This window comes from Oreochromis niloticus, linkage group LG9, assembly GCF_001858045.2.
Source record: "Oreochromis niloticus isolate F11D_XX linkage group LG9, O_niloticus_UMD_NMBU, whole genome shotgun sequence".
Lineage (NCBI taxonomy): Eukaryota > Metazoa > Chordata > Actinopteri > Cichliformes > Cichlidae > Oreochromis > Oreochromis niloticus.
This window is the reverse complement of record NC_031974.2, coordinates 11,717,207-11,729,879: the sequence shown is the minus strand read 5'-3', so window position 1 is coordinate 11,729,879 and position 12,673 is coordinate 11,717,207. Positions and strand designations below refer to the sequence as shown.

Sequence of the window (12,673 nt, the reverse complement as noted above, 5' to 3'; positions counted from 1 at the left end):
TCAAAGCAACCTAGGAGTTTATTAAATCAAAGAAGTGGAATATTCTTGAATGGTTAAGTCAGTCATCTGATCTTAACCCAGTTGAAGATACATTCCGCTTGCTGAAGACAAAACTTCAGACAGAAAGGCCCCCACACAACAAACAGCAACTGAAAGCTGCTGCAGGTTGGTACATCTTGAGAAAGAAAGAAAGCATGGAAGACAGCAGTGGATGATCGCAGAATCATTTCCATGGTGAAGAGAAACCCCTTCACAACAGCAAACCAAGTGAACAACACTCTTCAGGAGGTAGGCATATTGATATCCAAGTCAACCATAAGGTGCATGCCACTCAGCCTGAAGTTCAGACTGTCATTGCCAGCAAAGTGTTTTTAACCAAGTATTAGAAATGAACATTTTATTTTTATGTAATCTTTTTGTTCAACCCACTGAATTAAAGCTAGGTCATTTACTCACAGTTTACCCATTCGGTGTGGTGAAGTACGGGACTTTTCACAAAAGAGTAACTGTTTAACATTCTAATCTCTGATAAGACAACAGAATCTAAAATATGTGCCAGTAAGATAAGCTTCCTTGAGCTGAACTATTTCTTCTAGGGACTTTTCAAATATGCTGTGTAAGAAACACACATGGTGAAGTTGAGCCATGTTGGGGATTTTGACTTTCCTATCCGCTGGTTATTTTTTGACACTTGTACAAGGTAGATGTGCGTGTCACAGAAGAAGGATACACAAACGAAACCTCCCCACATTCCTTTCACATGCCTAAGTGAGCGAGAGCAAGTCACTAATTAACTTGTCAGCAAAAATGAGGAAAAGAAAGAACTACAACTAGAAGGGCTTAAGTTGCATTAATTCATACAGTTCATACAATTTGGGTGCAGACTTAAGTCAAAGTTAAGTTTAGCAATTTGTTGTCATAGTTAATCGTTTCCAGTCTTAATAAGAAGACAGACTATAGCCTACTTAAAGTCTTTCAGATGCTTACAGTGAGAAACATTAGCACCCTTGTTCTTGACTACAAAAGTCTATTTTTTCCCTAATCTCTCTTTTTTGAGGCTTCATGTTTGGATTTTGGGTGTGGCTATATATATATATACTTTTAGACAAAGGGGTAGATATGGGAAACAATAACCTAATGCCAGTGTGCTGACTTGTTGGCAAGGTTTAATTAACTGTGATTATAGATGTTCTAAATTTGGAAAAACCCAACAGCTGGCTGATACTTGCTATTGACACTAACCTCAAGTGGCCACTAGAGGAACAGTAGTTTTGGTCATTTAGCTGAATTTTATTCAACCCCAGCAGTAGCATTCTACAAGTGCCACAAAAAGCATTTTTGTCTTTAGATAGCAAGATGCTAATATTGACAGATAAATTACTACTCGTTTGCTTGCAGTTAAATGGCATTTTGCTCAGAATATCTGGTAATGAGGTCAAGAGGCTTAAAGGATTCAAAGTCGCCTTTTTGCCGAGCTTTAATATTGCTTAATAGCTGGTCAAAAGTAATTAGACTTCGTAAGACATTCAAGCCACATTCTTAGTTTTGAGGGAAGCTAAGATCTTGCTGTTAAAAAATCAACAAAGGCAGTTAAGGACGTTGGATTTCCACTTCATCTGAGACATGAGGCCTAGTGACCAGTGACCTGTCACTGAGACTGCATGACTGCCCGGCAACCACTGATTTCAAGGGAAAGTATCACTCGAACGGCTCCAAGTAGTTACTGGAGATTGCTCTCAAACACCATTTTGGTAATCCCCAATCAGGCAGGCCTATTGACCAGACAGTGACCACATGGTCCAGTTGATGAGTGGCTGCAATTTTTTTTACGTTTTGCTACCTCTTGGTGGTAAGTTAGTTAATAATTGCATGACAAGTCACTGGGTTCCATGCAAACTACTACGGCAGTGTATTAGCAACCATGAGCAATTGCAAGGACATTTTTGGTCTAGCACCCTTTTTACGACCAATTTCACCTAGTGACTATTAACAACCTCCAGCAAGCTTTCACCACCCAATAGGCCTGTCTGAGGCCTAATAAATGACTTGTTATAACAGTAAAAAAAAAAAACTCCAAATTGTTCAAAAGTCAATTGCTTGTAGTAGGTTTCCCAGCAGGTTCTCTGTCATTTTGTACAAAACTTACAAGACTGGTATTCTCCTCAGGTCTCCCTTGAATGAAATAAGAGTTAAGCTGCTTGACTTATTATAGACCATTCCAGATCCAGCAGTGCTATAGGCTTTATACAGGAACAGATAAGAAACAAAACAACAAAAATTCAAATGTTTATTTGCATTGCATTTGGTTTCAAAAACTAATTCCAATTGTATAGAAAATGATATATATTCATATAATACTTCTTTAAAAATGTACTTTCCTGATATCTGTTTTCACTTGGAATTCATTCTTCAGGGAATCAGTTTGCACATGAGTCCAGCGCCAGTCCACTGCTCATAGTTCAGGCTGCCAATGTTTAACTTTTTTTTTTTTAGCTTTATTTCCTCCCACTATGTTTCTGGAGTTGTCAGGGTCAGCTGGAATTTTTTCTATTTCCTGCTCTGTTTCCAGTGTTTTGACAGTCCCACAAAAGATTACACAATCCTGCCCGACGGGAATTTCCGAGAGGTGGCCTACTTAAAGGAGTGATCGCCAAGTGGCGCTTGTCACACTCTCTCTGATCGCCTTCAGGTGTTACACCTTTTCAGCGTCAGACACAGAAAGGCAGAGTGAACGCTCTGAGTTGGCTCATCAACCATGGCAAGCAGAAAAACGTGTCTCATGGTAGCTCTGTGCTCCCTCGTCATTATCATCAACCTTTTTGACAGCGCACAATCAGGTATTTCATACTAGTTAATATTTTAATGCACTTTCACTAATATTGCCAGCAGTAGGTTAAAAGTGTGATTTATAGTGGATTCTTTGCGTGTGTGTGCTTACAGCGAGCTGCTGCCTGAGGTACTCCAAGCGTCAGCCTCCTTGCAAACGGATTCTGGGTTACACCATCCAGAGCATCAATAACGCCTGTGACATCAACGCCATCATGTAAGTTATAACAGTTTATATGGAAGTGTAGCATGATAAAAGCAGGTAGATTCATGAGGAAATAAGACATCTAACAAACTGAAACGCTAAGAAGTAGTCAAGTTGAAGTTTAAGCAAGTTGTGCATTTTTGTAGTTATTGTGTTTACTCTGTATAAAGTGTGTAGATTATAGAAAGTTTATATTTCAAATGTATTATTATTACATAAAAAGAGAAATGCTCGCATTTAAGAAGTTTAGGGAATTAATTAAGACTGCTCGTAAATATCTGTTCAATCAGTTTATGTGGGGCAGCTTAAGTAGTGGTATTCTTAAGGAAAGACTATAGATAGGAAACTTAACCAGTTATATGATACACCTGAAATGCAAATGTGGCTGAAAAAATGTACAAAAACAGCAAGAGCTAATGCCAATCTTTTATCCTGGTGTCTGGTTATAAATTCTGTGTAACATGATATCTTATTTGCACATTTTTCACCTTGTGGTGAAAAGATAATGGCTATGTGTCTCGGACTGACTAAACCTTGTGTATCTAAGTAGCAAAACAGCATTTAATCTGTGACTAAAAATCAATCACGACAAGTTCAGGACGCTCTGCAGTTAATAATCAAGCTAACACACTGGAATGAAACTCCATGGAGAGAAACTGTATCTTGAGGGTAAATGACTGCTTTCATCCTCTTTCCCAACAGTTTTCATGCTCCGGGAAGGTTTGTGTGTGCCGACCCATCAAAGCCGTTGACCCAGAAAGTGATGAAGTGTCTTGAGTAAGTATAAATGCCCCTATGGTGTATTGTTTGTCTGTGCGTTATATTCACTCTCAGCTGCTCAGTGAGTCAAACTAATCTTATTTCATTGATTTATTTTTTTGCAGTGAAATGAACAGGAAGACCAACAACAACAAAAAATCCTAACAACAACACATCCGCTTAAACTCTCTTTAAGTGTTCTTATCTGCACTAATATTATCATAATAGTAATTATACACATAAATATAATTTGTTGTGTGACCTTTCCTTATATTTGTTCTGTTTTATAAACAGGGAAGAGTAGTATTCTTAATACATGTGTGAGCTATAAGCTATAGTGCTTCAACAAAAAAAAACTTGTGCTTTTTTTAAAGTAATGCAAAATATCATTATTTTGTAATATGTGTTATTGTTTGATTTATTTTCTGAAGAAGATGAAATATAAAACCCTGTATTTTCAGAAAGTGTGAGATATTCATTGTAATTGATATTTGTCAGAGAATTTATTAAACAAGTTATTTGATAAAAACACATGTCTGTCTGTATGGACTCCACAAGCAACCACACGCTGTCAAATTTTTGTCCTGATTGTACATCGGAAAAAAAAAAAAGAATTAATCACACTGCAAAAGGATCCTAAATAAAAAGAAATTAGCTGATAGTGATTAGCAAACAGTGATAAATATGTACAATACCATATTTATAAGGTTACATCTCTCTTTAAAAGGTTTAAATCCTAGTGTTAAACATTGGAAACCCAAAAGAACATCAATTTTTTTCCTGTTGTATATCTGGAATATAAATTAAAGATGTTATTTATTTAATGTAATTATTCATAGAACAAAATATTCAGAATTGAAGGAATATGATCACAAATGAGGGAAAACATTTGAAGACAAAATATAAATTAATATGTTTAAGTTCAGTTCATTCACATAGACTGTGAAGTCTGAAAAATTGAGCCACTGTAGAAGAGTTATAAACCTGCTTTCTTTCTAATGGCCAGCAGGGGGCGGTGCCTTTTGTTGCATAAACATGGGAAAATAGCTTTTTAGTTGCCTCACTCTGTGATCTCAGTGAACACTTTTCTGATGGCTGTATCCTGTCAGTCACTGGTTTGTGTCTTACCCATATGATTTTAATTTAATAAACTTTGTTTCTTAGGAACTGCGGTGAGGCACTTATAGATGGACAAAATGTGTTATCTATGAGAGAAATAGTGGTTTAATTGGATAATTCCAATGTATCTGAGCTTGGTACATCTGTTGCAGTATGGTTTTATGGGTTATCTTAACTTTAACTACCTAACTCTTCAATAAACAAACCTGTGGGTGAACCGCCTATCTAATAACGCTAACATAAGTAGAGGGTGCAAAGTTCACACAAGCCAAAGAACAACAGACATGTTAATGAGGAAGGCTGAAATAAAGTTTGAAAAGAACTGAAATTACTTTTACAGTGCATGAAATTTGATTTTCCATTGTTATCTATCAGCAGTGACTAAACAAGCTTAGTAATTAAACTAAGAGAGATATTATACTTGACTTGTTTAAAAGGCTTTGTTTGCATTTATTATACATATACTGTTTCCTTAATCTAAGATAGATATAGTAAGATATTCTTATATATTCATTATGATTCTCAGTCATTTATTATGTAAGTTATATCCAGTTGACAATCATTGTGTCTTACTTCTTGCAGAACTTCTTTGTTTCAGTAATGCAATAAGACGATGTATGATTGAGTGAATTATGTGCAACATTTTAACTGCCTAAAATGCTGACTCTGTAATACTTTGATTAACAAGAAATTGCAGTAAAGTTATCAAAGACATTTGTTTCATCGTTTCTTGCTTCACTGGTTCTGTTTAAAACCAACATTTTTGTAAGTAAAACTTCAAATATTTGCTGGAGAAACACTCAAAACTTTTAAAAATAATGAAACATCAGAACACTGTAAACTATTATTATGGAATTAAAAAATTAAAATTAAAATCTATAACATTAAAAAAGGAGAAAAAACTAGAGAAAAAAAATTGTTATATTTTCCTCATGGCATAGTTGGCACAGTGAGAAGTAACGTCTTTGCTTCTGGATCTTCTCTGGTCTCCAGAGCCTGGCAAAGTTTCTCCCAGAACAGCTCGGTGTGCTCTCCAGCTCGCGGCCAGCTCAGGTAGGTTTTCTTCTTTAGCATCTTTCTCATGCGGTGGTAAGGAGACAACAGATAGCTGGGAATCTCCTCCATAAATACCAGGATGAGTACGTCTGTCTGCTCATCAAACAGACGGAAACTAAAGATAAGAGGGAGAAAAGGGATGCATAAGTACTTTCTTTAAAAGAGTAAAGTAATGAAGATAATACAAAAATAAATGAAATAAACATGTTTAAAGAGAATAAAATAAAACACCTGTGAACATGGCAGATTAAAGAGGAAATTAAAAGCTAGCAAAAAAAAAATCGCTGAGAATTTTAAACATGCCGGTGTAACATAACTGTACAGTACTGCACAGATCAGAAAATCACATAGTGGAACACATGTCATGTCAAGTCCTCTACTTTCAGCTGTTCCCTTTAGGGGTCACCACAGGGGATCATCTGCCTCCATCTCAACCTATCCTCTTCTGCCACATACAGTAGATGCAGTTAAGCATCACATCCTCCTTCACATCCACGAACCTCCTATGTGATATTCCTCTTTTCGTCCTGCCTGGCAGCATCATATTCAACATCCGTTGTCCAGTATTTCCAGTATTCCTCCTCTGGACATATGCAAGCCATCTTAACCTTGCCTCTCAAACTTTGTCTCCAAACAGGTCAACCTGAGCTGTCTCTCTGATATTCTCATTTCTAATTCTGTCCATCTTGGTAACTTCCAATAAAAAGTGGAGTAATTTTGTTAGGCTGGCCACTCATGGGAAGTTTCATTGCTGTTCCAAGTTTTGTGGATAATGGCTCCCACCATGGTTCGCTGGAGTCCCAAAGTCTTTATAGCCCCTTCCAGACTGACAGGCGTCAATGACTTTCTCATCTTTCTTGAGCTTCTTTAGATCTCGGCATGGTGAATTGCTGTTTGAGATGTTTTACCTTGTCAGACAGGTTTTGTTTAAGTAAATTATTGATTTAACAGGTCTGGGAATATTAGGTCTGGGTATGGTTAGTGAATTTGAACCCAACTTTGAACTCAATCATGTAGGTTTGAAAGCTTTTTTTCCCCCCCTTGATAAATTAAATCACCTTTTAAAAAACAAATTTTGTATTTGCTTTGGTTACATTTGTCCAATATTAAATGTTGTTTGATAATCTGAAACATGTAAGCGTAACAAATATGCAAAAAAAAAGAAAAAAGAAAGAAATCAGTAAAGGGGCAGATACTTTTTCATGGCACTGTATTTGCAGTAACTTTGGTTGTGCCATCGTCTCCACTCATTGTTGACATTAGCATAAAAGCAATTTTAATTTTATATTTTAATGTTATTGCTACAGTCTTGTGGTGCGCCAACAGGTTACCTGGCTGCCTGGATCTCTCTGGAGCACCATTCACTCTCGAGGTATTTGCGACTGATCACACAAATGGTCTTCCTGCTTCCATAAATGGCATCTGTAATGTTATCTATGATGGGTCTCCCTAATGAAGAGAAGAAAAAACACAGCCAGTAATAAAACCATGATGTTTGTATCCTCAGCTTTTTAGTAAAGTAGTATAGTGACACCCTCTGGAGTACATGTGAAAGTACACATTTGACTGCAAAAGCTTCCAACAAGATAATTGTTAGATAGTCTCTCTTTTGATTATATAATTGCACTAACTGCCACTTCAAACATAATTGCATAAGTCAAATGATGTTAAAGTTTTCTAAAAGCATTCTAGAAAATGTACTGAATCTAATAATTTAGTTTGGATTAAACAAAGATACTGACAAACACACAATTTTAAGAGACATCCCACTTGTCAAGCCATTAATATTTAACTTTAGTTCAAACCTGCATCTCACCTGGTTCAAAGTCTCGATGGTGTAGACACAGTCTCCAGCCCTGTTCTCCTTCCAGTTTTGGTAAGAGCTTGTCAATGACCCAAGGCTCATCGTGGGTGTTATAGGAGATAAAGGCGTCGTACTGATGAGGAGTTTTCTTGTTTTTGTGCTTTTTATCAAAGAGCCAAGCTATGAACAGGTAATAGGCATAGACCAGCTGCAACCCCATGAAATGGTAAGTGAAGGACACCACCATGAAGCATAGGATTGTACACGTGGTGAGAACAAAGCAAATAAAGTCAGTGTTATCTAAGCAGGAGCTGGTGTCCAAGTCCAACAGCTTCTTACTTTTGAATTCTTTTGGATAGTTGCACGTAAAGTTATATGCATCATAAACTTGAGTTTTGCTGTCATTTATTGCCCATGAGAGAAACCAGCTGTTATCACAGTTGCAGGTGAATCCATTGCCCTGAAGGTCCAGATAAGTCAGAGCTGGTAGGGATTGTATATCTTCTTCATGGATAACTGAATATAAATTCTGTCTTGCCTGTAGAAACTCCAGCTTTGTGAGGTTGGCATGTATAAGGAAGTCTAGAGAGTAAAGACCTGTTCTGGATATGTAAAGGCTTTTAAGGTTTGGAATTGGGAAAAACAGATCTGGAGGGAGTTCTTTAAGTTCATTTGAAGAAAGTTCAAGTAATTGCAGCTGTGGCGTGTAAACAAAGGTGTCTTTGTCCAGAGATGCAATACGGATATTCCTGGCTTTGAAACTCAAAAGATTGGTCAAACCTTGCAAAAAGTTTACAGGCAGATAACTATGCAACCTGTGGTGTTGTGAAAAAACAAGCAGTTCCTCCAGATGGGACAGCTGAGAAAATGGAGGATCAGGCAAATTTCTACTTTTCTTGTAATTGATGTGATTTTCACTCAAATCCAGTCTTCTTAAATTAATCAGAGGACTGAAAACATCTTTGTTTAGTTCATCTTGTGAAATATCATTATTTTGTAGATTAATTTGGGTCAGATTTGTCAGTCCACTGAAACTCTTACTTTCAAGTACTTTTATTTCGTTTTGGTGTAATGACAAGTTCTGGAGGGAATGTAAGCCTTTAAATGCATCCTTTTTGATCGCAGTGAGTTTGTTTCCATTCAAATGCAGCTGTGTAAGTTTTGGCAAATGTTCTTTGAAAGCACCGTTCAATTTAGTTATTTGGTTTGTCTGTAATTTTAGAGTTTCTAATCCTTTTAAATCCTTGAAAAGACACGGTTTCAGAGCTGTGATTGAATTCTGATAAAGATAAAGCTTTCTGAGCTTTGTCTGATTGGTGAAATCATGGCAGTCCAGTGTGCTGATGTTATTGGTGCTGAGATCCAGCTCTGAAAGACTTGGTAGATTCCTTGTTGCAGCTGGAACTAATGGAAGCCTGTTTTTACTCAGCGTTAAAATCCTTAAATTTTTAAGGGATCTGAAAGCATCATCATGGATGTATTTTATTTTGTTGTCTGTCAAAACTAACTCAGTTACATTAATACACAACTTAAACAAGTATGCATTAACAAAGCTGAGCTTATTGCTTCGAAGCTGCAGAGTCCTCATTGTTGGGATGGTGCAGGAAATGTTGATCAATGCGGTCAGGTTATGTGTCATTGCATTCATTCTCAGAATAGCTAATGATGAGTTCACTGACTCTAACAACCTTTCCATGTCCCCAAGACCCAAATGAAGCTCACTAATGTCAAGAGTAGTAACACGACTTAGAAATGTCTTGTTTTGCACGTCCCATATCATTTGTTTCTTTCTGGCTGGGCTCCCAATTTTAAACCAGGTGAGATTTGGAAAAACATCAGCAGTGATCCTGAAGACTGCGAGGGGATTTTTCGACAAATCAAGGTACTGAAGTTCTAATGATTTGTTTGTCAGTTCAAATGATTGAAAAGTGGATAAATCATTGTTGCTTATTACCAGCTCCCGTAGATGTGGCAGATGTTGCAATATCAATTGAAGTTTTGTAATGTGGTGCAGTTTGTTATGAGAAATGTCCAGAAGTTTTAAACTTGTCATGGACTTAAAAGATGTGGATGCCACTTGCTTAATGTGATTTTTATTAATTCTTAGCTCAATGAGGCAACTCAAGCCATCAAAAACATTTTCTCCCAGTGTAACAAGTTTGTTATTATTTAGATTTAATGTCTTAAGAGAACTTTGATTGGCAAACGCAGCACTTTCTATCTGTGAAATGTTGTTGATATTAAGGTCTAACTTAGTCAAATTTACTAGATTTTTGAAGTCTGATGCATGTATTGTTGAAATTCTGTTAGAAGATAAATCAAGGCCTGTCACAGTCGAGGGAATGTCTCCAGGAACAGCTCTGAGTTTACTCCCGATGCATATGGCCGTACTGTAGCTAATTTTGCAAGTCTTCAGGGAAAATCCATCAACTGGTGCAATGAAATTGATGATGCACAGCATGTAAAAAATAATGCATGATTTGCAACATTTTGTTCCTCTTTCTAGTTTGGTTTGTTCCTCTTCCAATCCAGGATCCATTTTTAATCTTTGTAACAAACAGAAAAGCCCAGCGCAGACAACCAGAAAATATAAACTATAGTCCACTGTCCATAGTCCACTGAATTTAACTGCCTCAGACAATCCTGGGAAGCCAAAAACAAAAAAACAAAAAGAAACAAAAATTAAGGAATCAATTAGAAAACAAATTGCAAAGAGTAAAAAATATCTTATTCATCTTACAACCAATACAAAAATGCATCAAGACCTCTTTATTCCAAATTTATGACATGCACTGTGTCACATTAGGATGGAACTATCATCCAGAAATCTTTGTGTTGTACTGGACACTTTCCACCAACTTCTATCTGTTATTTCTGTCCTTTTACTATTTTAATATTAGAAAAAAAAGTGAAAGTAGCCAAGAGAAGATTTGGAGAAGTTTAGACATCTTCAAAATATGGTGTGCATGCAGGCTTGAAGTGTTTAATGGAGTAAGATGTATCTTGATCTTTATCTTGAGTCACTCCTCATTTCTTGATATTTTACCAGGAAAATGGAACTAGCTCCACCTAATTATTGAAAGTTGATGTTTGGTCTGACCCTCTTTATACTTCTGTAGACACTCATTGTTGTATCTCTCCTGACCTCCTCTGTACATCCTGACAATGTGAACCACATTTTAAAAATCTGCAGTCATCATTTCATAAGACCTGTAGCAACTGATTTTCAGTCCAGTTCTTCAGTTCTTCTTGTGTAATTTGTCAGCCGTTTCTCACGCTTTCTCTTCCTCAAGAATTGGTTCTTCACATCAGCCCTTTTTTTCAGTTTCGTACAGACATGACTTTTAGATACTGTTCATAGGATGTACATAGTTTTACTAACTTTCTCAAATTTTCAAAGACATGCTGCACAGCCGGCTGAGATATGTCAAGTATTCAGCTAGTAGCTCTTTGGGAGTCTCCTTACTGGTGCAAAAATACAGTTTGTGCCAGTCAAACTGTGGTTTCTTTGACATTTTTCAAAGATTCAACTAAAGAAATGGGAACAAATTGTGTTTTTTGGAAACAGCCAGTAACAGAGAACCAATTTAAAATGAGTCCTTTGCTCAGCTGTCTGTTTTGTGTAGACAGAGCTAGGCGCCTTTTTCTTCCTTGAATGTGTCATAGGTCAGTGTTAAGTGAGTTAACCATAAAAAAGAAGCAAAAAACTCTGAAAACATTTAAAGCCCTTCAGAAAGCACAAAAAACTGCTGCTCAAGACTATTTAAAAAAGAAATTACAAGAAAGTCTCTGTCCTTAAAAGGACCATAATAAAGAAACGAGGTGTGGGTAAGACTTTGTTGCCAATTTTTGCAACAGATTTTGACAAATATTACTCATTCTGAGACTATTACCAGCCCCTCCTATTTCTATTGCACCTTCCAGATTTACTAAAACAGAAATACATTTTACAGCACAAGTTTCTTAAAATCAATATGAAGCAGTCTCCAGAAGTCTAAAACCATAATTAACATATGTGATATTTCATGTGAACCTCGACATAAAGCAATAAAAAGAAATATAATTGCATAAAGTGAACACATAAATAAATAATAGGGCTACTGTTCCAACCCTAGTTGTCATACATTTGTAGCTTAATTCAGATTTGGACCCACACAGAGGCGTGAAGAACAAATGAAATCTTTGAAAAAACTTACTGAAGTTAAATGAAGACTTGTTGAAAAAAAAACTGTGGTAGATAATCCAATCCAACAGCAAATCAAAGAGACAAAGTGACCAAGGAATGAGACATGAAGCACGAAGTGCTGAAATGATGTAGGAAAGGCAGGAGAACAGGTTGGTAAACAGGGTGGGCTGACAAGTGACAGGGCTATAAATACACACAAAGAGCTGAACCAATGGGCTATGAAGGCAAAACAGGAAACATCTTTAAATGTAATCATTTTAAATAAAGAGGTCAACTATACCCTTTGTGACTATGGGAAGCTAGTAGCTAATCCAGTGACTAAAAGTAAATCTGTCAGTTTTACATCAAGAGCCGCATTTATCATGTGCGGTTTTATATTAAAGAAAAATCCTCAGCTTGACCAATGAACACATTAAAACCACTGAGTGAAGTCACAGTATCCATGTCCTCTACTTCAACTCTGTATACAGGAAGTGTGTCTTTTTGTTTTCCATACCTGTGGTCAGGCCCTTCCTGTGAATATATGAAGATGAGAGGAATAGTACTTTAAAGGATAATTGAAGTTTATTTTAACCTGGTACATTTCTGACTAATGTGTCTGTGGAGGGGGTGTGGTCCCTGGCTCCACTGCAGCGGAGGGTGGTATAGCAGGCTCAAGGGGCAGTGCTAGTCTGACTGGCAGGGCAGCTGCTGCCACTCAGTAATCAGGTTCTCCCAT

At 36.8% G+C, this 12,673-nt stretch overlaps 2 protein-coding genes across 3 annotated transcripts; one reads left to right on the top strand and one right to left on the bottom strand.

Moving 5' to 3' along the window:
- The first annotated feature begins 2,570 nt into the window (after positions 1-2,570).
- ccl20b (chemokine (C-C motif) ligand 20b) lies at positions 2,571-4,237 on the top strand. The gene is made up of 4 exons (XM_003439293.5): positions 2,571-2,837; positions 2,941-3,043; positions 3,734-3,808; positions 3,916-4,237. The coding sequence occupies exons 1-4, from the start codon at positions 2,756-2,758 to the stop codon at positions 3,953-3,955; spliced, it is 300 nt and encodes a 99-aa protein (XP_003439341.1). The 5' UTR covers positions 2,571-2,755; the 3' UTR covers positions 3,956-4,237.
- Positions 4,238-4,278: 41 nt separating this feature from the next.
- Positions 4,279-12,174, bottom strand: LOC100692776 (toll-like receptor 13). 2 transcript variants are annotated; one of them, XM_025910534.1, is made up of 4 exons: positions 11,966-12,174; positions 7,782-10,421; positions 7,297-7,414; positions 4,279-6,080 (listed from the first exon to the last, which is right to left on the bottom strand). In XM_025910534.1, exons 2-4 carry the CDS (start codon positions 10,306-10,308, stop codon positions 5,840-5,842), a joined length of 2,886 nt encoding a protein of 961 aa, XP_025766319.1. In that variant the 5' UTR covers positions 10,309-10,421; positions 11,966-12,174; the 3' UTR covers positions 4,279-5,839. The 2 variants fall into 2 exon arrangements, with proteins under 2 accessions (XP_025766319.1, XP_019218552.1); XM_019363007.2 differs by having other exon boundaries at positions 7,782-10,412.
- Between the last annotated feature and the right edge of the window lie 499 nt (positions 12,175-12,673).

What these genes read in the sequence shown, in the direction of transcription:
- ccl20b (XM_003439293.5), top strand. Translation starts at nt 2,756, where the DNA reads ATGGCAAGCAGAAAAACGTGTCTCATGGTAGCTCTGTGCTCCCTCGTC. An exon ending in TTTTGACAGCGCACAATCAG is followed by an intron (nt 2,838 to 2,940) that starts GTATTTCATACT and finishes GTGTGCTTACAG; the next exon opens with CGAGCTGCTGCCTGAGGTAC. An exon ending in TGTGACATCAACGCCATCAT is followed by an intron (nt 3,044 to 3,733) that starts GTAAGTTATAAC and finishes CTTTCCCAACAG; the next exon opens with TTTTCATGCTCCGGGAAGGT.
- LOC100692776 (XM_025910534.1), bottom strand. Translation starts at nt 10,308, where the DNA reads ATGGATCCTGGATTGGAAGAGGAACAAACCAAACTAGAAAGAGGAACA. An exon ending in CCATCGAGACTTTGAACCAG is followed by an intron (nt 7,415 to 7,781) that starts GTGAGATGCAGG and finishes TCTCTTCATTAG; the next exon opens with GGAGACCCATCATAGATAAC. An exon ending in AGAGAGATCCAGGCAGCCAG is followed by an intron (nt 6,081 to 7,296) that starts GTAACCTGTTGG and finishes TCTTATCTTTAG; the next exon opens with TTTCCGTCTGTTTGATGAGC.